This window comes from Strix uralensis, chromosome 18 (genome assembly GCF_047716275.1).
Source record: "Strix uralensis isolate ZFMK-TIS-50842 chromosome 18, bStrUra1, whole genome shotgun sequence".
In the NCBI taxonomy this organism is placed as follows: domain Eukaryota; kingdom Metazoa; phylum Chordata; class Aves; order Strigiformes; family Strigidae; genus Strix; species Strix uralensis.
The window spans coordinates 9,417,244-9,431,552 of record NC_133989.1 but is presented as its reverse complement, the minus strand read 5'-3'; the positions used below and the strand labels follow the sequence as shown (position 1 = coordinate 9,431,552).

At 56.8% G+C, this 14,309-nt stretch overlaps 1 protein-coding gene across 1 annotated transcript; it reads left to right on the top strand.

Moving 5' to 3' along the window:
* The first annotated feature begins 4,526 nt into the window (after positions 1–4,526).
* SNAI1 (snail family transcriptional repressor 1) lies at positions 4,527–8,156 on the top strand. Its single transcript, XM_074888136.1, has 3 exons — positions 4,527–4,608; positions 5,223–5,726; positions 6,969–8,156. The coding sequence occupies exons 1-3, from the start codon at positions 4,530–4,532 to the stop codon at positions 7,148–7,150; spliced, it is 765 nt and encodes a 254-aa protein (XP_074744237.1). The 5' UTR covers positions 4,527–4,529; the 3' UTR covers positions 7,151–8,156.
* Positions 8,157–14,309: the final 6,153 nt, after the last annotated feature.

Genomic DNA, 14,309 nt, shown 5'->3' with positions numbered 1-14,309 from the left:
TCTTCATGTCCACTCTTGTCATTTCTTCCTCGTGGGCCATACGTTTCATTTCAGCACCTCCCTAAAAACACTTCTTGTCGGCTGTGTAAGGCTGCAGGGAGCACAGCAGACCTTGAGAAACACAGAGACTTCAGCTTTTGGCTTCCATTAAATATTTTGTGCTGATTAGTTGCAACTTTGTTTATAATCTTTTGAACAGTAGACCCATGCAGGTTATGAAAAATAGTTTGTCTCAAGTTGTGCTAGAGCTGGCCAGAATGCTGCAGGGGCAGTCTTGTACGGGAATGCTCCTATAGGCCATAGGAACAACCCCCATGTTTTTCTCGTGAAGTGGGGAACGTATAACTGTCCAGCAGGGCTCTAAGCTATAGCTTTAACTCCTCTGGCTGTCAGGTGTGTGATGTTTACCTCCTTGTGTTGCCCTCAAGTTCAGGTAGCTCCAAATGAGGAGGTGAGGGCTGGCTTGGAGCAGACTGGTCAGAAACTGCTCATGTGGAGTGATTGTACCCTAACTGTCTGCCAACCCACTCCTTGACTATACAACTTAGGTTTGATTTGCATCAATTGGGAATTATTTCACAGAAGGTACAGACCAGAAATGTTGACTGGGAAATGCATGCTCGTTCTGCTTTAACTTTGACTGCGTTTGTGTGTGAATCGGAAGCAATGTCCTGGCACCTGCCAGCTGGCTAACAGCAGAATTCCCAGCACTGCTTTCTGTGCTGCCACGAGCATCCACAGAGGTGGATAAACCTGGCCATGGACTTCTACTTACTCCAGCTGCTGAAGAGCTTTGTGTCTCTATGCTGCTGACTTCTTCAACTTCACAAGCATGTTTACATGGGGTATGTCTTTCTGATATTTGCTGGTCGATTTAAAAAGACATTCTGTTGAGAGGCATGTGTGTTCTGTGTATAGCCTTGATTCATCTCATTTGTGTGCAGAAACTTGTGATGAAAAAAAGTCTTGTTAGAATAAACTAGTTTGGGCTTCTAAATCCAGTGGGGTGTTACTGCAGAAGAGTGAAGTAGTCTGCCAGAGCTGCTCTCACCTCGTCAGCAGCTGATCTTATAGCTGCAGCAAATCCCAAGTGCCCATTGTTGGTGATAATGCAATCGGCCCCCTCGGACCCGTGAAATTCCCTGTGTCTGGCACAGGATTCAACCTTAGGAGGACTATTAGTGCAGAAGGAGAGGGGCAAAATGGGAAGAGACAAGCCTGCAATTGAGCTATTTTTTTAAATGAATCTGTCTCCAGTCAAAGATTGGCCTTAATAGGTCTGATAAATTGTTGTCAGCATTAATTGCCTAACACAAAGGCATCGGTTCATCTGGAATTACAGTAATAAATGCCCCTGGTCTCCTTACCCTGGGGGGATGAGATCTTGTAAAGGATCCCATCTATAACAAAGCATTAACAGTATATTCTGGGTCCTCATGTCACCTGGTTGGCAAAGGCACAGCACATTTGCTTCGAGGCCTTTGGCCAGCTGTACTGGATGGTCACTGGTAAGACCAGCGTAAGAAGGATTAACCTCTCACACAATATCAAGGCTATGTTAAGTCACAGAAAAGCAAATGAGGGATGTGCTCGTGGTCCTAAAGCTTTTCTTTCATTTAAATATACTTAAAATGACAATGGGGCATTTGCCTATTTTGGGGGTGGGTTTTTGTTTGTTTTTCTAATGCAGAGCTTCATGTCACGGTTGCATTGGTCTGTGCTTCATTCTTCAGAAGTAACTCACTTTTTATGAGTAAACCACATTATTCTCCAGGTGATACAAACAAGGACTGTTGAAACCACTTTCCTTCCCCACTCCTTCCCCAAAACTCCAGAAAATACTCAGGACTTAGTGAAAATAAGTAGTGTTGCTACAGGCTTGGGTCTGTCTTCTAGTTCTCACATTTGTTCTGTCTTTACCTAGTACTCAGACACTGGGCTTTGAAAAAATATTACATTGGAGCTTCTGGAGCTTCCCTTCCATAACCTGAGCGCAGGGGGAATAAACGCGCCCTGGGTGCTGCAGCAGCTGGAGCGGTGGCCGGCACGGCATGCGCCGACAGCAGAGGGAGGTCTTGCATTTTGGAGAGAATGGGGCTCGCACCTCCCGGCCCTGTGCTGGTCCCCGTCATCCTCCAGCCAGCTCAGGGGCCTGTGGTGGGTTTCGTGGAGCTTCACGGGTCTTGCAGTGAGGGTGCACACCTCCTCCCCACACCTCATGGCCAGACCTTCCCTTTGCCTCATCACACTCTCCCTTGGCAACAGGAGCTTTGTTCTGCAGGATGTTTGAGATGCTTCATGTAGCCATGGGGCCAAAGAAGGTAAAAAGAAGAATTTGCAGCAGACTTGGCACCCTGGAGGTGGTTAGCGTGTGCCTGTGAGCTCCTTGGGTCAGCCCATGTGGGTCTGGGACTGGAGCCATGCCATGGGCTGGTGGCAGCGCTGCTCTGGCCACCCTGGGGCTCAGCAGCTGCCAGAGCCCAGTGCTGTGGTGCAGGGTGGGACGGCTGAGAAACCACTGCCATTTCCAGCCTGTGAATCATTGCAGAGCTTCTCCTCCCCTCTGGTCTCCTGCTCTCGTCCTGTAGCTTGTTGGCTCATGGGCACAGGCAGGTCAGGTCACTCTCTCCCTTGGTCTCGATTTTTCCTCTAGCACATGCAAGTTTTTCCGCGCACAGTGGTTGGAACAAATCTGATTACTAACATTTCAGAAAGAACAGAGGAGCAGGCTTTGCTTCTTGAAAGAAAACCACCTAGTTGGGTTCCTCGTACAAGTGTCCCCAGCGTAACCACATCCGCGGCAGGTGGAGGAGCACGAGGCGGGCACTGGTGAGGTTCTGGGGGAGGCACCTGCAGCAGCACCCGGGCCGCTGCCCCCCTCCACTGCGGGGTGCTGCACCTCCAGACCCCCGTGAGAAATGGAGTGGGTCTAGCCTCTGGGATTTGCATCCCCCAAGGCTTTTGGGGGGCACGTCTTGCCCTGAACTTCAGGCTGATCCAGGGATGAGTTGTGCAGATAAACACGGGTAATTCTGCAGCAAAGGAGGGATGGATCCAGCTCCAGAGCATGTGGCTGCAGGGGAAGAGTTTGCAAATGCATCTCGTCTCTGCAGGACTGCGCGTAGCTGGCCGGACAAGCTTTCCAAGCTGCTCCTGCCCCAAGGAAACACTGACAGTGAGCTCAGCCCCCTGCACTGCAGCCATGCCAGCGGAAAGCTTTGCTCCCTACTTCTGCATTGTTGTGGCTAAACAGTAACGTGTGGTCAGCGGGGGCTGGCAGAGTGGTGTGTGATGGGTGAATCATGAGTGGTCCAGCACCACGGGCCCTTTTCCGAGTGGCAGGGCCGGGCACTGGCCGGGAGCGAGGAGGCATTCCCAGCAGGTCTCATTTCTCCTTCTCCTGCAGCCACCCGCTGCCAGCAGCTGTCTTGGCCTGGAGCTGAGCGTGGCTCCCACAGCAGGTGGCTGGACCCGTGCCCTGAGCCCTTCCAGCGGGAAAATCCCCACATGAGCCAGAGGGACGGGGCAAGCTGGAAGCTGGGGCTGGGCTTTTTAACTGCCAGGTTGGGGGGACTGCTCCAGTCCTGCTCACCACTGCTCCATCACCCACTAGCAAGGCCTGGGCACCTTCCCGTGGGCACGTGTCCCCTGGGGAGCGGAAAGCCAACAGGAGTGTGTGCCTCACTGGGGCTGTTTGACCCACACTGCCATGCCCGTGGGGAAGGAGTCAGGAGAAGGCAGAAGGGAAGAAAACCAGAGAGCAGCTTGCTAGGGGAGGCTGCGCTGCCTGAAACCTGCGCAGCAGAAGGGAGAAGCATGTCCAGGCAGGTGCTCCTGACCCCTGCCTGGGGGAGGGAGGCAGCAAGGGCTGTGCTTGATCCATCCCGCTCCTCCACAAGCCATTGCCTCTTCTCAGAGGATTAATAACATGCGGCAAAGTGTGTCCCAGCAGCGCTTCGGTGAGCGGGGCAGGTGGAGGCTTGTCCTAACCTGCACCGCAGTCCCCCGCGGTGGGGCAGGGGCAAGGACCGCCACGCGTGGGGGCCCGGGCATCACCCTCCCGGCCCAGCGCCTTCCTCCAGCCCCGCCGCTGCAGGTGTCCCCGGATCGGGCACAGAGGCCGTGGCTCTGTCGCATGGCTCCTCGCCCTGCTCCCCCCGGAGCATCGTCTGGTCCCCGCGGGGACCGCGGCACTGGGAAACAGTCCGAAAAGAAGCCACAAATGTCTCGTTCATCGTCAGCAGCGGCGGCGGTTTCCACGCCAGAGCCCAGGCAGGCAGCGCGGCCGTCCCGCGGGAGAGGAGCCCCTTGGACAAGCCCCACGGCTCGGCCCGGCCCGGCTCGGCTTGGCCCGGGCCCCGGGGCCAACACCTGCCGGGCGCCCGCCCCGCCCCGCCCCGCCCCGCCCGCCCCGGGGCCCGGGGGCGGCCCCGCTCCTCCCTCCCAGCCCCGCACCGCCCCCCGGGCCCATATTAACGGGAGCGGCGGCGCGGCGGCCCCGCAGCGGGCGGCGGCACCGGGGCTGCAAGATGCCGCGGTCCTTCCTGGTGAAGAAGCACTTCTCGGCCAGCAAGAAGCCCAACTACAGCGAGCTGGAGAGCCAGGCCGGTGCGTGGACGGGGCGGGACGGGCCACGCACGTGGGGTGGTGCGGGGGCTCCTTATGTCCCCACACGGGAGCGGGTGGGTGACTGACTTTTTACAGGGGTGTGGGGGTGGGTTTTTTATTTTTCCATTTTCGTACGTCTCGAGTGGGATGCGGCGCGGGATCCCCCGTGTCCCGGGATGTGGAGCCGCCCCTTGGTTCCCCGGGGTGGGCTCCCCCATGGGGTGGGCGTGGGGAGCTCCTCATGCTGGGGGTGGGCAAGGACGCGGGGTCCCCTTCGCCCCATCCCTCGCAGCAGGGCGGGCAGTGGCCCGAGCCCGCGTGGGGTGGGTCGGATATCCTTTGCTCCGGGGTGGGCTGGAGCTCTGGGCCCCCGTGGGGTGGGCTGGGGGTCCCTTTGCCCCTCCGGCTCCGGGGTGGGGCGCGGGGCTCCCACGGGATAACTGGGGGTCGGGTCCCATTGCCCCGGGGGTGGTGCGGAGCCCCGCCGGGGGAGGGTGGGCTGGGCACCCCGCTCCCCTGGCTGTGGAGCCCCGCGGGGGTGGGTCGGGGCCCCCCTCGCCCCCCGTTCCCACGGGGAGCATCGGGCCCCCGCTGAGCGCTGCCGCCTCCCGCAGTGCTGGCAGCCCCTCTGCTCTACGAGACGTGCCCGCTGCCCGTCATCCCCCCGCCCGAGGTGCTCGGCCCCGGTGCCTACTACCCGCCGCTGGTGTGGGACGCGGGGCTGCTCTCCAGTCTCTTCCCGGGCGGCCCGGGCAGCGAGGCGGCGGGCAGCACGGCCCCCGCCCTGGACCTGACGGCGCTCTCCAGTGAGGAGGATGAAGGCAAGAGCTCGGGGCCCCCCAGCCCAGCTTCAGCCCCCGCTGCCGCCGAGCGCTTCCGCTGCGCCCAGTGTGCCAAGGCTTACTCCACCTTCGCCGGGCTCTCCAAGCACAAGCAATTGCACTGCGACGCCCAGGCCAGGAAATCCTTCAGCTGCAAGTACTGCGAGAAGGAGTACGTGAGCCTGGGGGCTCTCAAGATGCACATCCGGAGCCACACGCTGCCCTGTGTCTGCAAGATGTGCGGCAAGGCCTTCTCCCGGCCCTGGCTGCTGCAGGGCCACATCCGGACGCACACCGGTAACGCCGGCGCTCGCCCCTCTCCCTCCCTCCCTCCCTCCCTTATCGCCTCCCGCTTCCCAGCTCCCCGGCCCCCAGCGAATCGGCGGGCCAGGTGTTATCTGGGAAGATAAGGGCTTCCCAAACCCCCTTGGCACATCTCTCTCTCAAATGTCCTTTAAATATCCTCTTGGCTGGAACCGAGCGCAGGGTCAAGGCTCGGCTCGTAAATCTGTGTGGTGCTGTTAGTGCCGCTCCTGCCCGCGAGCCAGCCCCGTCGGCCGTGGCGTGATGGCAAACGCTTCGGCCCAATTTCATAAAGGGGGTGATGAGACTTCTGGAGTGCTCCCGCCCCGTGCGCCGCCATGTCCGAAGCATCCCTCCCTGCCCACGCCGAGGGCAGCACCCTGCACCCGGCTGCCCACCACCGTGGCCTCCAACCCGCCGCCCTGCTCGCCAGCGGTGGGCTCGGCCCAAAGCGCACCCGCTGCCGAGATGCACCTCGGCGAGGCCTGCGGGCAGGTGCTGGGGGCACCTGTTGGTGCGGGTCCGGGTGCTGCAGCTGCAGCCCACCCCGCCGCCACGGCCGCCCGCACAATGCGTCTCCCGAGCATCCTTTGTGGGGCTGCGGGGATAGGGTAATTGTTACTTGGCACTGATTTCACACCCTCTTAACGTACTAAAGATGATGGCTGAAGGAAGCTGGGAAGACTTAATTGTGCTTTCCAAATTGAGCATACGCATTTGTTTCCTCCAAAAGAGTCTTTCTGGGAGGAATTCGCCCTGGCCAGGCTTTTCAATGCGAGCCGGGCGGGAGAAGGGGGAGCGCGGGGTTCAGCGGAGGAAATAGCTATACTCGCCCTGGCGCTGGCGCCTTTCAGCCGCTGCCTGCTATGATATAATTAACACATAGTGCTTGGCTTTCCTGCCTCTCTGCAAACGCTTCGCTTGGCTCCAGGCAGGAGATGAATATCGTGTCTTCGTTTGTATGTGCAACTGCCTAGCTGCTTGCAGATGTTTCCAGCATTAATTTTCCGTGGTTCATAGGAGAGGTTTTTCTGGGAGTAGGAAATTCCCAAGTCCGTGGCTTTCCCTGAAGTGAATGCTGTACATACCTCGCTGGGCTTTCCCTCCAAACAATAACAGCCAGCACTTCTTTTCACTGTACTCTTCACAAACTTTGGCTAATGAATGGCTCCTTCTTTGATATTCCCCATGTGTTGATGCACTGGTTAATTGGGAGCGTTTCTCTTTGTCCCATAGGTGAAAAGCCCTTTTCCTGTACACACTGCAACCGGGCCTTCGCTGACCGCTCTAATCTCCGAGCCCACCTGCAGACCCATTCAGATGTAAAGAAGTACCAATGCAAAACCTGCTCCCGGACTTTCTCCCGTATGTCGCTGCTCCACAAGCATGAGGAGACGGGCTGCTCTGGCTCTCGCTGAGGACTCCGCTCCCCCAGGCCTCTCACCACGCAAAAACCTATATTATAACTAGTTTCTGTAGGAGTTAGTTTCCTCCGTCGCCATCGCAGTGTGTGCCGGGCTGGACGCAGCTCCTCTGGCCCTCGAGACCCTCACACTCCTCGCTCGGTGCCTCCTGTGCAATGCGAAGGCCTGATCCTTCTCCCATCCCAGCGGCTGAGGGTGCAGGATTGGACTCTGGTGCAAAGCGAGCGCGTGAAACTCGGGGGGCAGAGCCCTGAGCCCGACCCGCTGCTGGCGCAGCCCCTCAGCAGGTGCCCCCGCTTGCTGGAGGCACTCGGCACCTTGCAGGGTTGGACCTGCACCCTGGCCCCACCGCCGGTATCAAACAATTGTGACCATGTAGCCTGGTTTTTTGTGTTCGTTTTTTTTTTTTTTTTTTTACTGTAACCACTTGGTAACTTTTAAGAACCAATATTTTTTTAATGAAGGACAAAATATTACCCCCCCTGCCCTGAGTGTATATATGCCGCCTGTAGAAGGTGTAACTATGCAATAATACAGTATCCCAGTAGTTGTGAAGCAGCTGCTTCTCCCCAGCACAATGACAATTTGCAATGCCTGCGAGATTAACAGTGTCCATAAAAGGCATGGGTAGCCATTTCAAACACCAACCCTGTTTACAGAGCAGCTATGCACTCAAGCACCTGTTAATATGACTCTTAACAACTGCTTTTCAAGAGAACTGTGACTAATAGCAGGCACTTGTCAGCCGATACAATGGTGGCCTGTCCCAGGGCTGCCCATCGACAGGTGTGTGCCAAAAGCCCTATTTATGGGTATTGACAGGTGCCTCCTGAATGCATCTTTCTTTGGACATTGTTTTCATGGAATCATTACAAAGAGGATGTTTACATTTCAAAGGTACACTGGTATTTATATTTTTGTGCCACAATTTTGTACTGATGAAACTTTTTATATAATTATATACAGTTTATTGATATTCAATAAAATGTTTAATTTATAATGGGGTTTTATGCAGCAGTCGGTGCGGTGGGGAGGGGTGGGGTGAGGGTGCTGGACTCAGCTCTCCTGCTCCCACCCTGCACTCGGGGCCTCTGCCTGCAGGTGAATGGCAAGTGGCATTCACACCAGGGGATCTGCAGAGCAGTTGCCTCTCAGGGGAGGAAAAGGCAGGCTGAGTCAGTTCCTGCCAAAGGGCTGGGGCAGCTGTGCAGTGATGCGGGCTGGGGGGGCATCAGGCTGCTGGGGGTGCAGTGCATCGCCTTGGCTCCCCATGGGAAAGCACAGGGGCTTGCTCTGTCCCTCCCAGCCTGCCTGGGTGGGTGCTGGCTTCCTCAAGGGGCTACTGGAGCACCCGTGGCCTGGCTGTGTCCCTCAGTGCTCCGTGGGGAGCAGGTCTGTGCCACAGCATGGGGGATGGCCCCGCTGTGGTGGTGGGGCTGCCTCCGGCTCTTGGCAGGCTCCTGAGCCTCCCTGGGGATGGCTAAAGCACCAGGCACCTCACTGAGCTGAGCCTTGGGGTGGGTGACCCGCTGTGGGTGGGTGGCAGCAGAGGTGACACATCCTGTTGTCACAGCAGAGCCCTTCAGCAAGCGCAGGTGGGGCTGTCCCCTGCATGCCTACAGCCAGGAGGGGACCGAGGGGCAGGTGCTCCGGGATACCCCAGGTACCTGCATCTAGGATTCCCATAATGAAACTGTCCCAATGCCCCAAACCACCTGCCTTGCACCTTCCCAGCCCCGTCTGAATCTGGGGTGCTTCCGGGACAGTGCAGCCAGTCTTGCTACCTGCCTCCCCCAGGACCTGGGATTTTGTCCTTCTCCCCCTGCATTTCCTCAGTGCCATCTCCAGGACATCGCTTTTAACCAGGGAATAAGAGCGTGTGCCCCCCAGCACTCATCCCCCCTCCAGTTCACTGGCGTCCGGCTCCCTGCGCCTCTCCCAGGGGCTGTTACGGAGCAGGAAGATGTGTGTGGCTGTAAAAGGGAGCAGAGCTGCTGCTAGGCCCTTCTTTAATTAAGAGCTCACCCAGTATAAACTGACTTTCCCAGCCGAGTTGGACTCATTACTTGATTATTAAGCAGGGCAGGAAGTTTTGGGTTTGCTCTTGTGTGTGCTTTTTTCTTCCTTTTCCCAACAGGAAGCGGGGGAGGGGCACTAATTACTTTCAGCTTTCCATCCATAAAATCCTGGAGCCGCAAAAGCAGCTAAATAGTTAAAAAAAGACCAATTTTGAGAACGGACCACCTGCAGGAGCTGGAAAGGAGGGTCGAGGAGTAGGTAAGCGGGGAGCAGAAGCCGGCCGAGCTGTGCCCGTCGGGGTGGTGGCACAGGCTGTCCCACTGGCCCGGGTTGGTGTTGGCTTTGTGGCTCTGACACACAAGAGCCCTCGGTTACTGCTTAGCGTTAGGGCCCTGCAGCGGGCATCCAACCGCACCACACAGGCTGAGCCTTACCCCATCCATGCGTGTCACGGCTGTCACCAATTCGGAGGGGGACCCTTTCCCGCGTCATTCAGGCTGTTGCTTCGTCCCTGCACTGGCACCCACCGGGGAACCCTGCCAGCTCCCTCTCAATGGGCTTCAACTAATATTGGTTAGGCAGGCGATGAGAGTTGTGAGAAACCTCCTCCTTAGCAATCTTTCCTGCTCTCAGTTGTGTTCCTGGCTTTGTCCAGAGCCTGGCTGGAACGCAAGGCTTTTAGAGAGAAGGTATAAAATGGGTGGAGGACAGCCTAGGCTCCGACTGACAAATCCCGCTGGCATTCAAACACAAATGCAGCCTTAAAACACTGGAAAAAAGAAATGCTGCCTGTTCTGAATCACAAAAAGCACAGCCCACTGGCACTTGGGCTACTGCTGCATCTGCTTCCTTCCCTGCCCTGCCCAAGCACCCTGCGTCCTGAGGACCCACAGCCGCTCAGATACTGTCCTGCAGCTTGGGGCAGTGCCTCTGACCTCCCCGAGTTATGCTCAGGTCTGGACCAGCTGCTGCCCTGTCGCAGGGTGATGGACACAGCCCAGATCCTTCCTCTTCTGACTGGCTGCTCATTTTCCTACAGCAAAACTATATCTTAGTTCTACCCTGAGGGCTGTTGGGGTGGGCAGAGGGCTGGGGCCCATGACAAGAACACCCTTGCTTCCAGCTCAAACCTGCTGCAGATGTGGGCAACTCCCTCTGTCCTTTCTCTGCCCCCATACACCTTTGGGGCTCTGTGGTGGAGAATTCCACCCAGGAGCTGGACCTGAGGATGCCATTGCTTTTTCATTTCATTTTCAGAAGGATACGCCCCAGAGCAGCATCCCTGGCAGCAAGGGCAGCTGGCAGCAGTGCCGTGGTCCCCTGCCCTCAGTCCCCTGCGCTTGCCCGGGCAGCAAGTGCTGCACGGCAAAGCCAGAGGGTTCATGGTGAAACCTCAGTGGTTTTTTCCCTGTTTTTTCCCCCTCTCTGTTTTAATGCCACAGGAACTAAACACACCGTAAAGCCACTGCCCACAGCCGGGCTGTTTCATCCAGGTAGTGCAGGCTGCAGTTTCAGTGGTGGGGGCAGCGGGGGCGGGAGCCGGTGATTAACGGGAGGAACCATTTGGTGACCACCTTGTGTGACCATCTGTAACAGATTACGGTGTCAGTGCTCGTAAAAGCCGGGATTCAATCAAGCGCCCGGCAGGTAGCGGGGGGGCCCCGCTGGCAGGGGCCGTGGTGCCGGGGTGCAGGCTGTGCCGGCTCCGGGCTGCCGCGCTCCCCGGGCGGCAGCATGGCCACGGCGTCGAGTGTTTGAACTCCGCCGTTTAATTTCCACGGACCTCCACAGGACCTTTAAACAAGCACGTACGTTCCCTCCGCTCCTGGAGCCCTTTCAAAGGCACAGGGAAACCACAAAGTGCCTTTTCTTCCCAGAGAGGACTAGTTTTTTTCCCCCCGCCCTGATCCGATGCAGAATTAAGGGTATTTGGAAACCCACCCTGCCGTGGGATGTCCTGCGGGGCAGAGAGCTGGGGCAGACCCATGCAGAGATACCACGTTAAAAAGGGCTTTAAGGTTTCCACACCACTGTTTGAAATTGTACTGTCTCTGTGGGCATCCAGAGCATCCCAGAGGGGATGAAAAGGGAAGTGGGTGGATTACAGCCACCTTTGCAAAGGTTAAGCTTCATCTGCTTGGTCATTTGGGGGCTGCAGTTCCCAAAACTACCTCTTTCACCCCTTTCTGTCCCCATCTCTCTTGGGGATGGGCATGAGGCACACCTGGCCCTGGTGCAGTGAGGGCAAAGAGCAGCTCCAGGGTCACTCTGCACACACAAGTCCTTGGCAAACCCCCCATGGGGCATCCAGGCATTGGGAAGAGGAACAGGAAAAAGAAGAAGGGCTGGGAAGTGTTTAAACACAAGGAATGTGCCAAGCCTGCCTCACGCTCAGCTGAGCTGGGGGCTCCCTGCAGAGCTCACCTCAAGGCAGGGAGCTGGTGGGGGACAGCCCTGCCACTGCCTCCCAAAATGCCTCCCACCCACCTCCAGGGCAGTAGGAAGGAAGAAATATTCCACTTTCTTCTCCTGTCATTGCAAAACTGTCTGATAGAAATGTTCTCTTTGTGATCTCCTGGATCCCCCGCAGCCTCCGGAGGAGAGTTCCAGCATCCGAGTGTGCAGCCCTGGGAGAAGGCAGCCAAAGCTCAGCCCATACAAAGTGTAGCAGCCTAATTCTTCTTTTGGCTCTTACCTTACCTAGAAAAAGCTGAATAAACAAACAGAAACCAGGCAGGATCCAAGGGAAGGCCCGTTATTAAAGTCAATCACTGGAGGGCTGTTTCTGATTTGGGGAAGGGAATGACCAGGGCTCTGTGGCACAAGCTGGGATGGCTTGCGGGGCGATCAGCAGAGACAACACAGGTTTCCCACTTGAGATTCCTGGGACTGCAGGAGGCCTTGGAAGATGTGTGCGTTCATTTTTGGCTGGACAAGAAGGGCAGCAGGTGCCAGTGCAGGGCTCTGTGAGCCCCTGTCAACAGGCAGTCCTGGTGAAAGCCTCCATCCATTAACAGCTCGCCATAAGGACTGGGGTTCACAAACAAGCTGCAGGTGTAGCTATTGTTTTTCCGACTCTGGGCTATTGACATGAGCAATAATCTCAAATTAATCTTTAATCGGATGATGAACTGATAGCGTGGGGCTGGGGAGGTGTGAGTCTTCCCATGGAGACAAAGAACGTGGCAAATGTGGAGAGAGGGAGCCGGGGAGACCTGGGGAAGGGACATGAGGCTGGAGGATTAAAATAAAGATGATTTCTCCCTTCGGATGCAGGTGGTCTGGGTTGCAGCATCACTGTGGTTTTGCTACCAGCTGCACTTGCCTTTCTGAGGGCACTGCCTCTCTCTGGCCACGCTGCCTGCGAGTCCCTCCCTGCCTGCCCCTGCGCTGGTGGGGTGAGGGCTGATGCTCCAGGGCTGCACCATGCCTCCGAGGAGCATCAGCCACCTGCCAAAACAGCCAAAACCAGGCTGTAAATCCTCCTGGCAGAGGCTGGCTTTCTCCAGGGCGAAGCGAGCACAAACTCCTCATCCTGAGCAGGCAGGGCAGCTCCACTCACCCCACAGGGTTGAGAAACACCCTTCCTGTCTCACTCTCCAACTATTTAGGTCCCCTACACAAATGTTGTCACTGGTGGGAGGACAGGCAGCGCCTGGCTGAGCTGGGGGGGTTTGGGAGACCGCAGAGGGATGGACAAGCCTGATGTGGTTGTTTCTTCTCTCTCGCTTCAGCCGGTCCCAATGATGGTGAAAGCTTTGGGGGCTGCCAGCACTGCCCCCGCGGTGGGTGCAAGCTTGTGGGGGGTGAGAGCAGGTCTCTGTCCCCCGGCTGGGGCAGGCAGATGGGTAACACTGAGCAAAGAGCCCGGAGCAGCCACGGATCCTCTCTGCAGAGACACCCTCGACAGAGCCCCAAGCACTTTACAACCCACTCCGTTACCAGCAATGGGTTAAAAATGAACGCCATAAAGCATTATATTTCATTTCTTCACCTGAGGATGAACACTTTGGCACAAGGGACACAAGCACATGCACGGCAGCGACCCACGTCCTCCCCACAATAAGAAGTTCAGGAGTTACCAGCTTGTGCCGACAGCTTTACAATAGCAATGCTGTGCTGTAACTTATTGGAGATCTGCCTAGAAAATCATCAGAAAGTATTTTAAATCCAGCATAACATACATATTTATGGATCACCTTCTGTTTTACTGGGCTCCCTGAAAGCAATGCGAGGCCTGTTTTACTTTTCTCAATAAAAAGGCTCACATTTCACATGCGAGGAGATTGGCGTCTCCTGAGCTAATTAATCCGGGTTCCCCTCCACCTCCGCATTTTCCACGCAGGGTTATGCTGGCGACACTTTGTCTGTGGCCGCTCCGGGGAGGACGGTGCTGCACATTAAGCCTCCTTTGCTGGCGATGCGCTGGAGGCAGAGCGGGGCAAGGCGAGGAAGTGGCGGCGTGTCGCGGCACAGAGTCATGGCCCGTTATAAAGAGCTTCAAGGGCCTGCATTATGTCATTACTCAATTAGCCTGTTGGTAATAGCACTTCATTAGAGAGACAGTTCCTATTCACTGGCCCTAATCCACTTTCTAAAGACAGGGCTGGAGCCATTGATCGCTTTTCCCGCTTTCCCGACGAGGCAGAAAGCGGGTTTGTTGAGTGGCCCCGCAGCAGGCGAGGTGGGGGGAGCGATCCCACCGCCATGGCTGGGGCAGCCCCCCGCCACCCTAAAACCAAGACAGGGGTGGCAGCACCCAGCCCCAGCAGCTCGGGGATGTGTGGGGGTGCAGTGCACCTGCCCTTCTCACTGACCTCAGAAATCAGGCTGTTAACCAGGAAACAAAAGAATTTTGGTGTTAAACCATAGGCAACCGCAGCTGGGCACGTGACCCCTCCTCACCCGGCCGGATGCGATGGGTGAGCTGGTGCCAGGGATGCTCCTGGGGGACTGTCTGCGGGGACAGGAGCCACCTGCCTAACCTGCACCTCGCTTCAGTCCATGGTGGGGGCAGAACGAAAAGCTACTCTTTTTTTTTTCTTTTTTCTCTTTTTTTCCCCCTCCTCCTCCGCTCTGTGACATGCAGTGCTCAGTGGAAACCGAAGCGGGGTAGGAAGTGGCACGAGAGCCG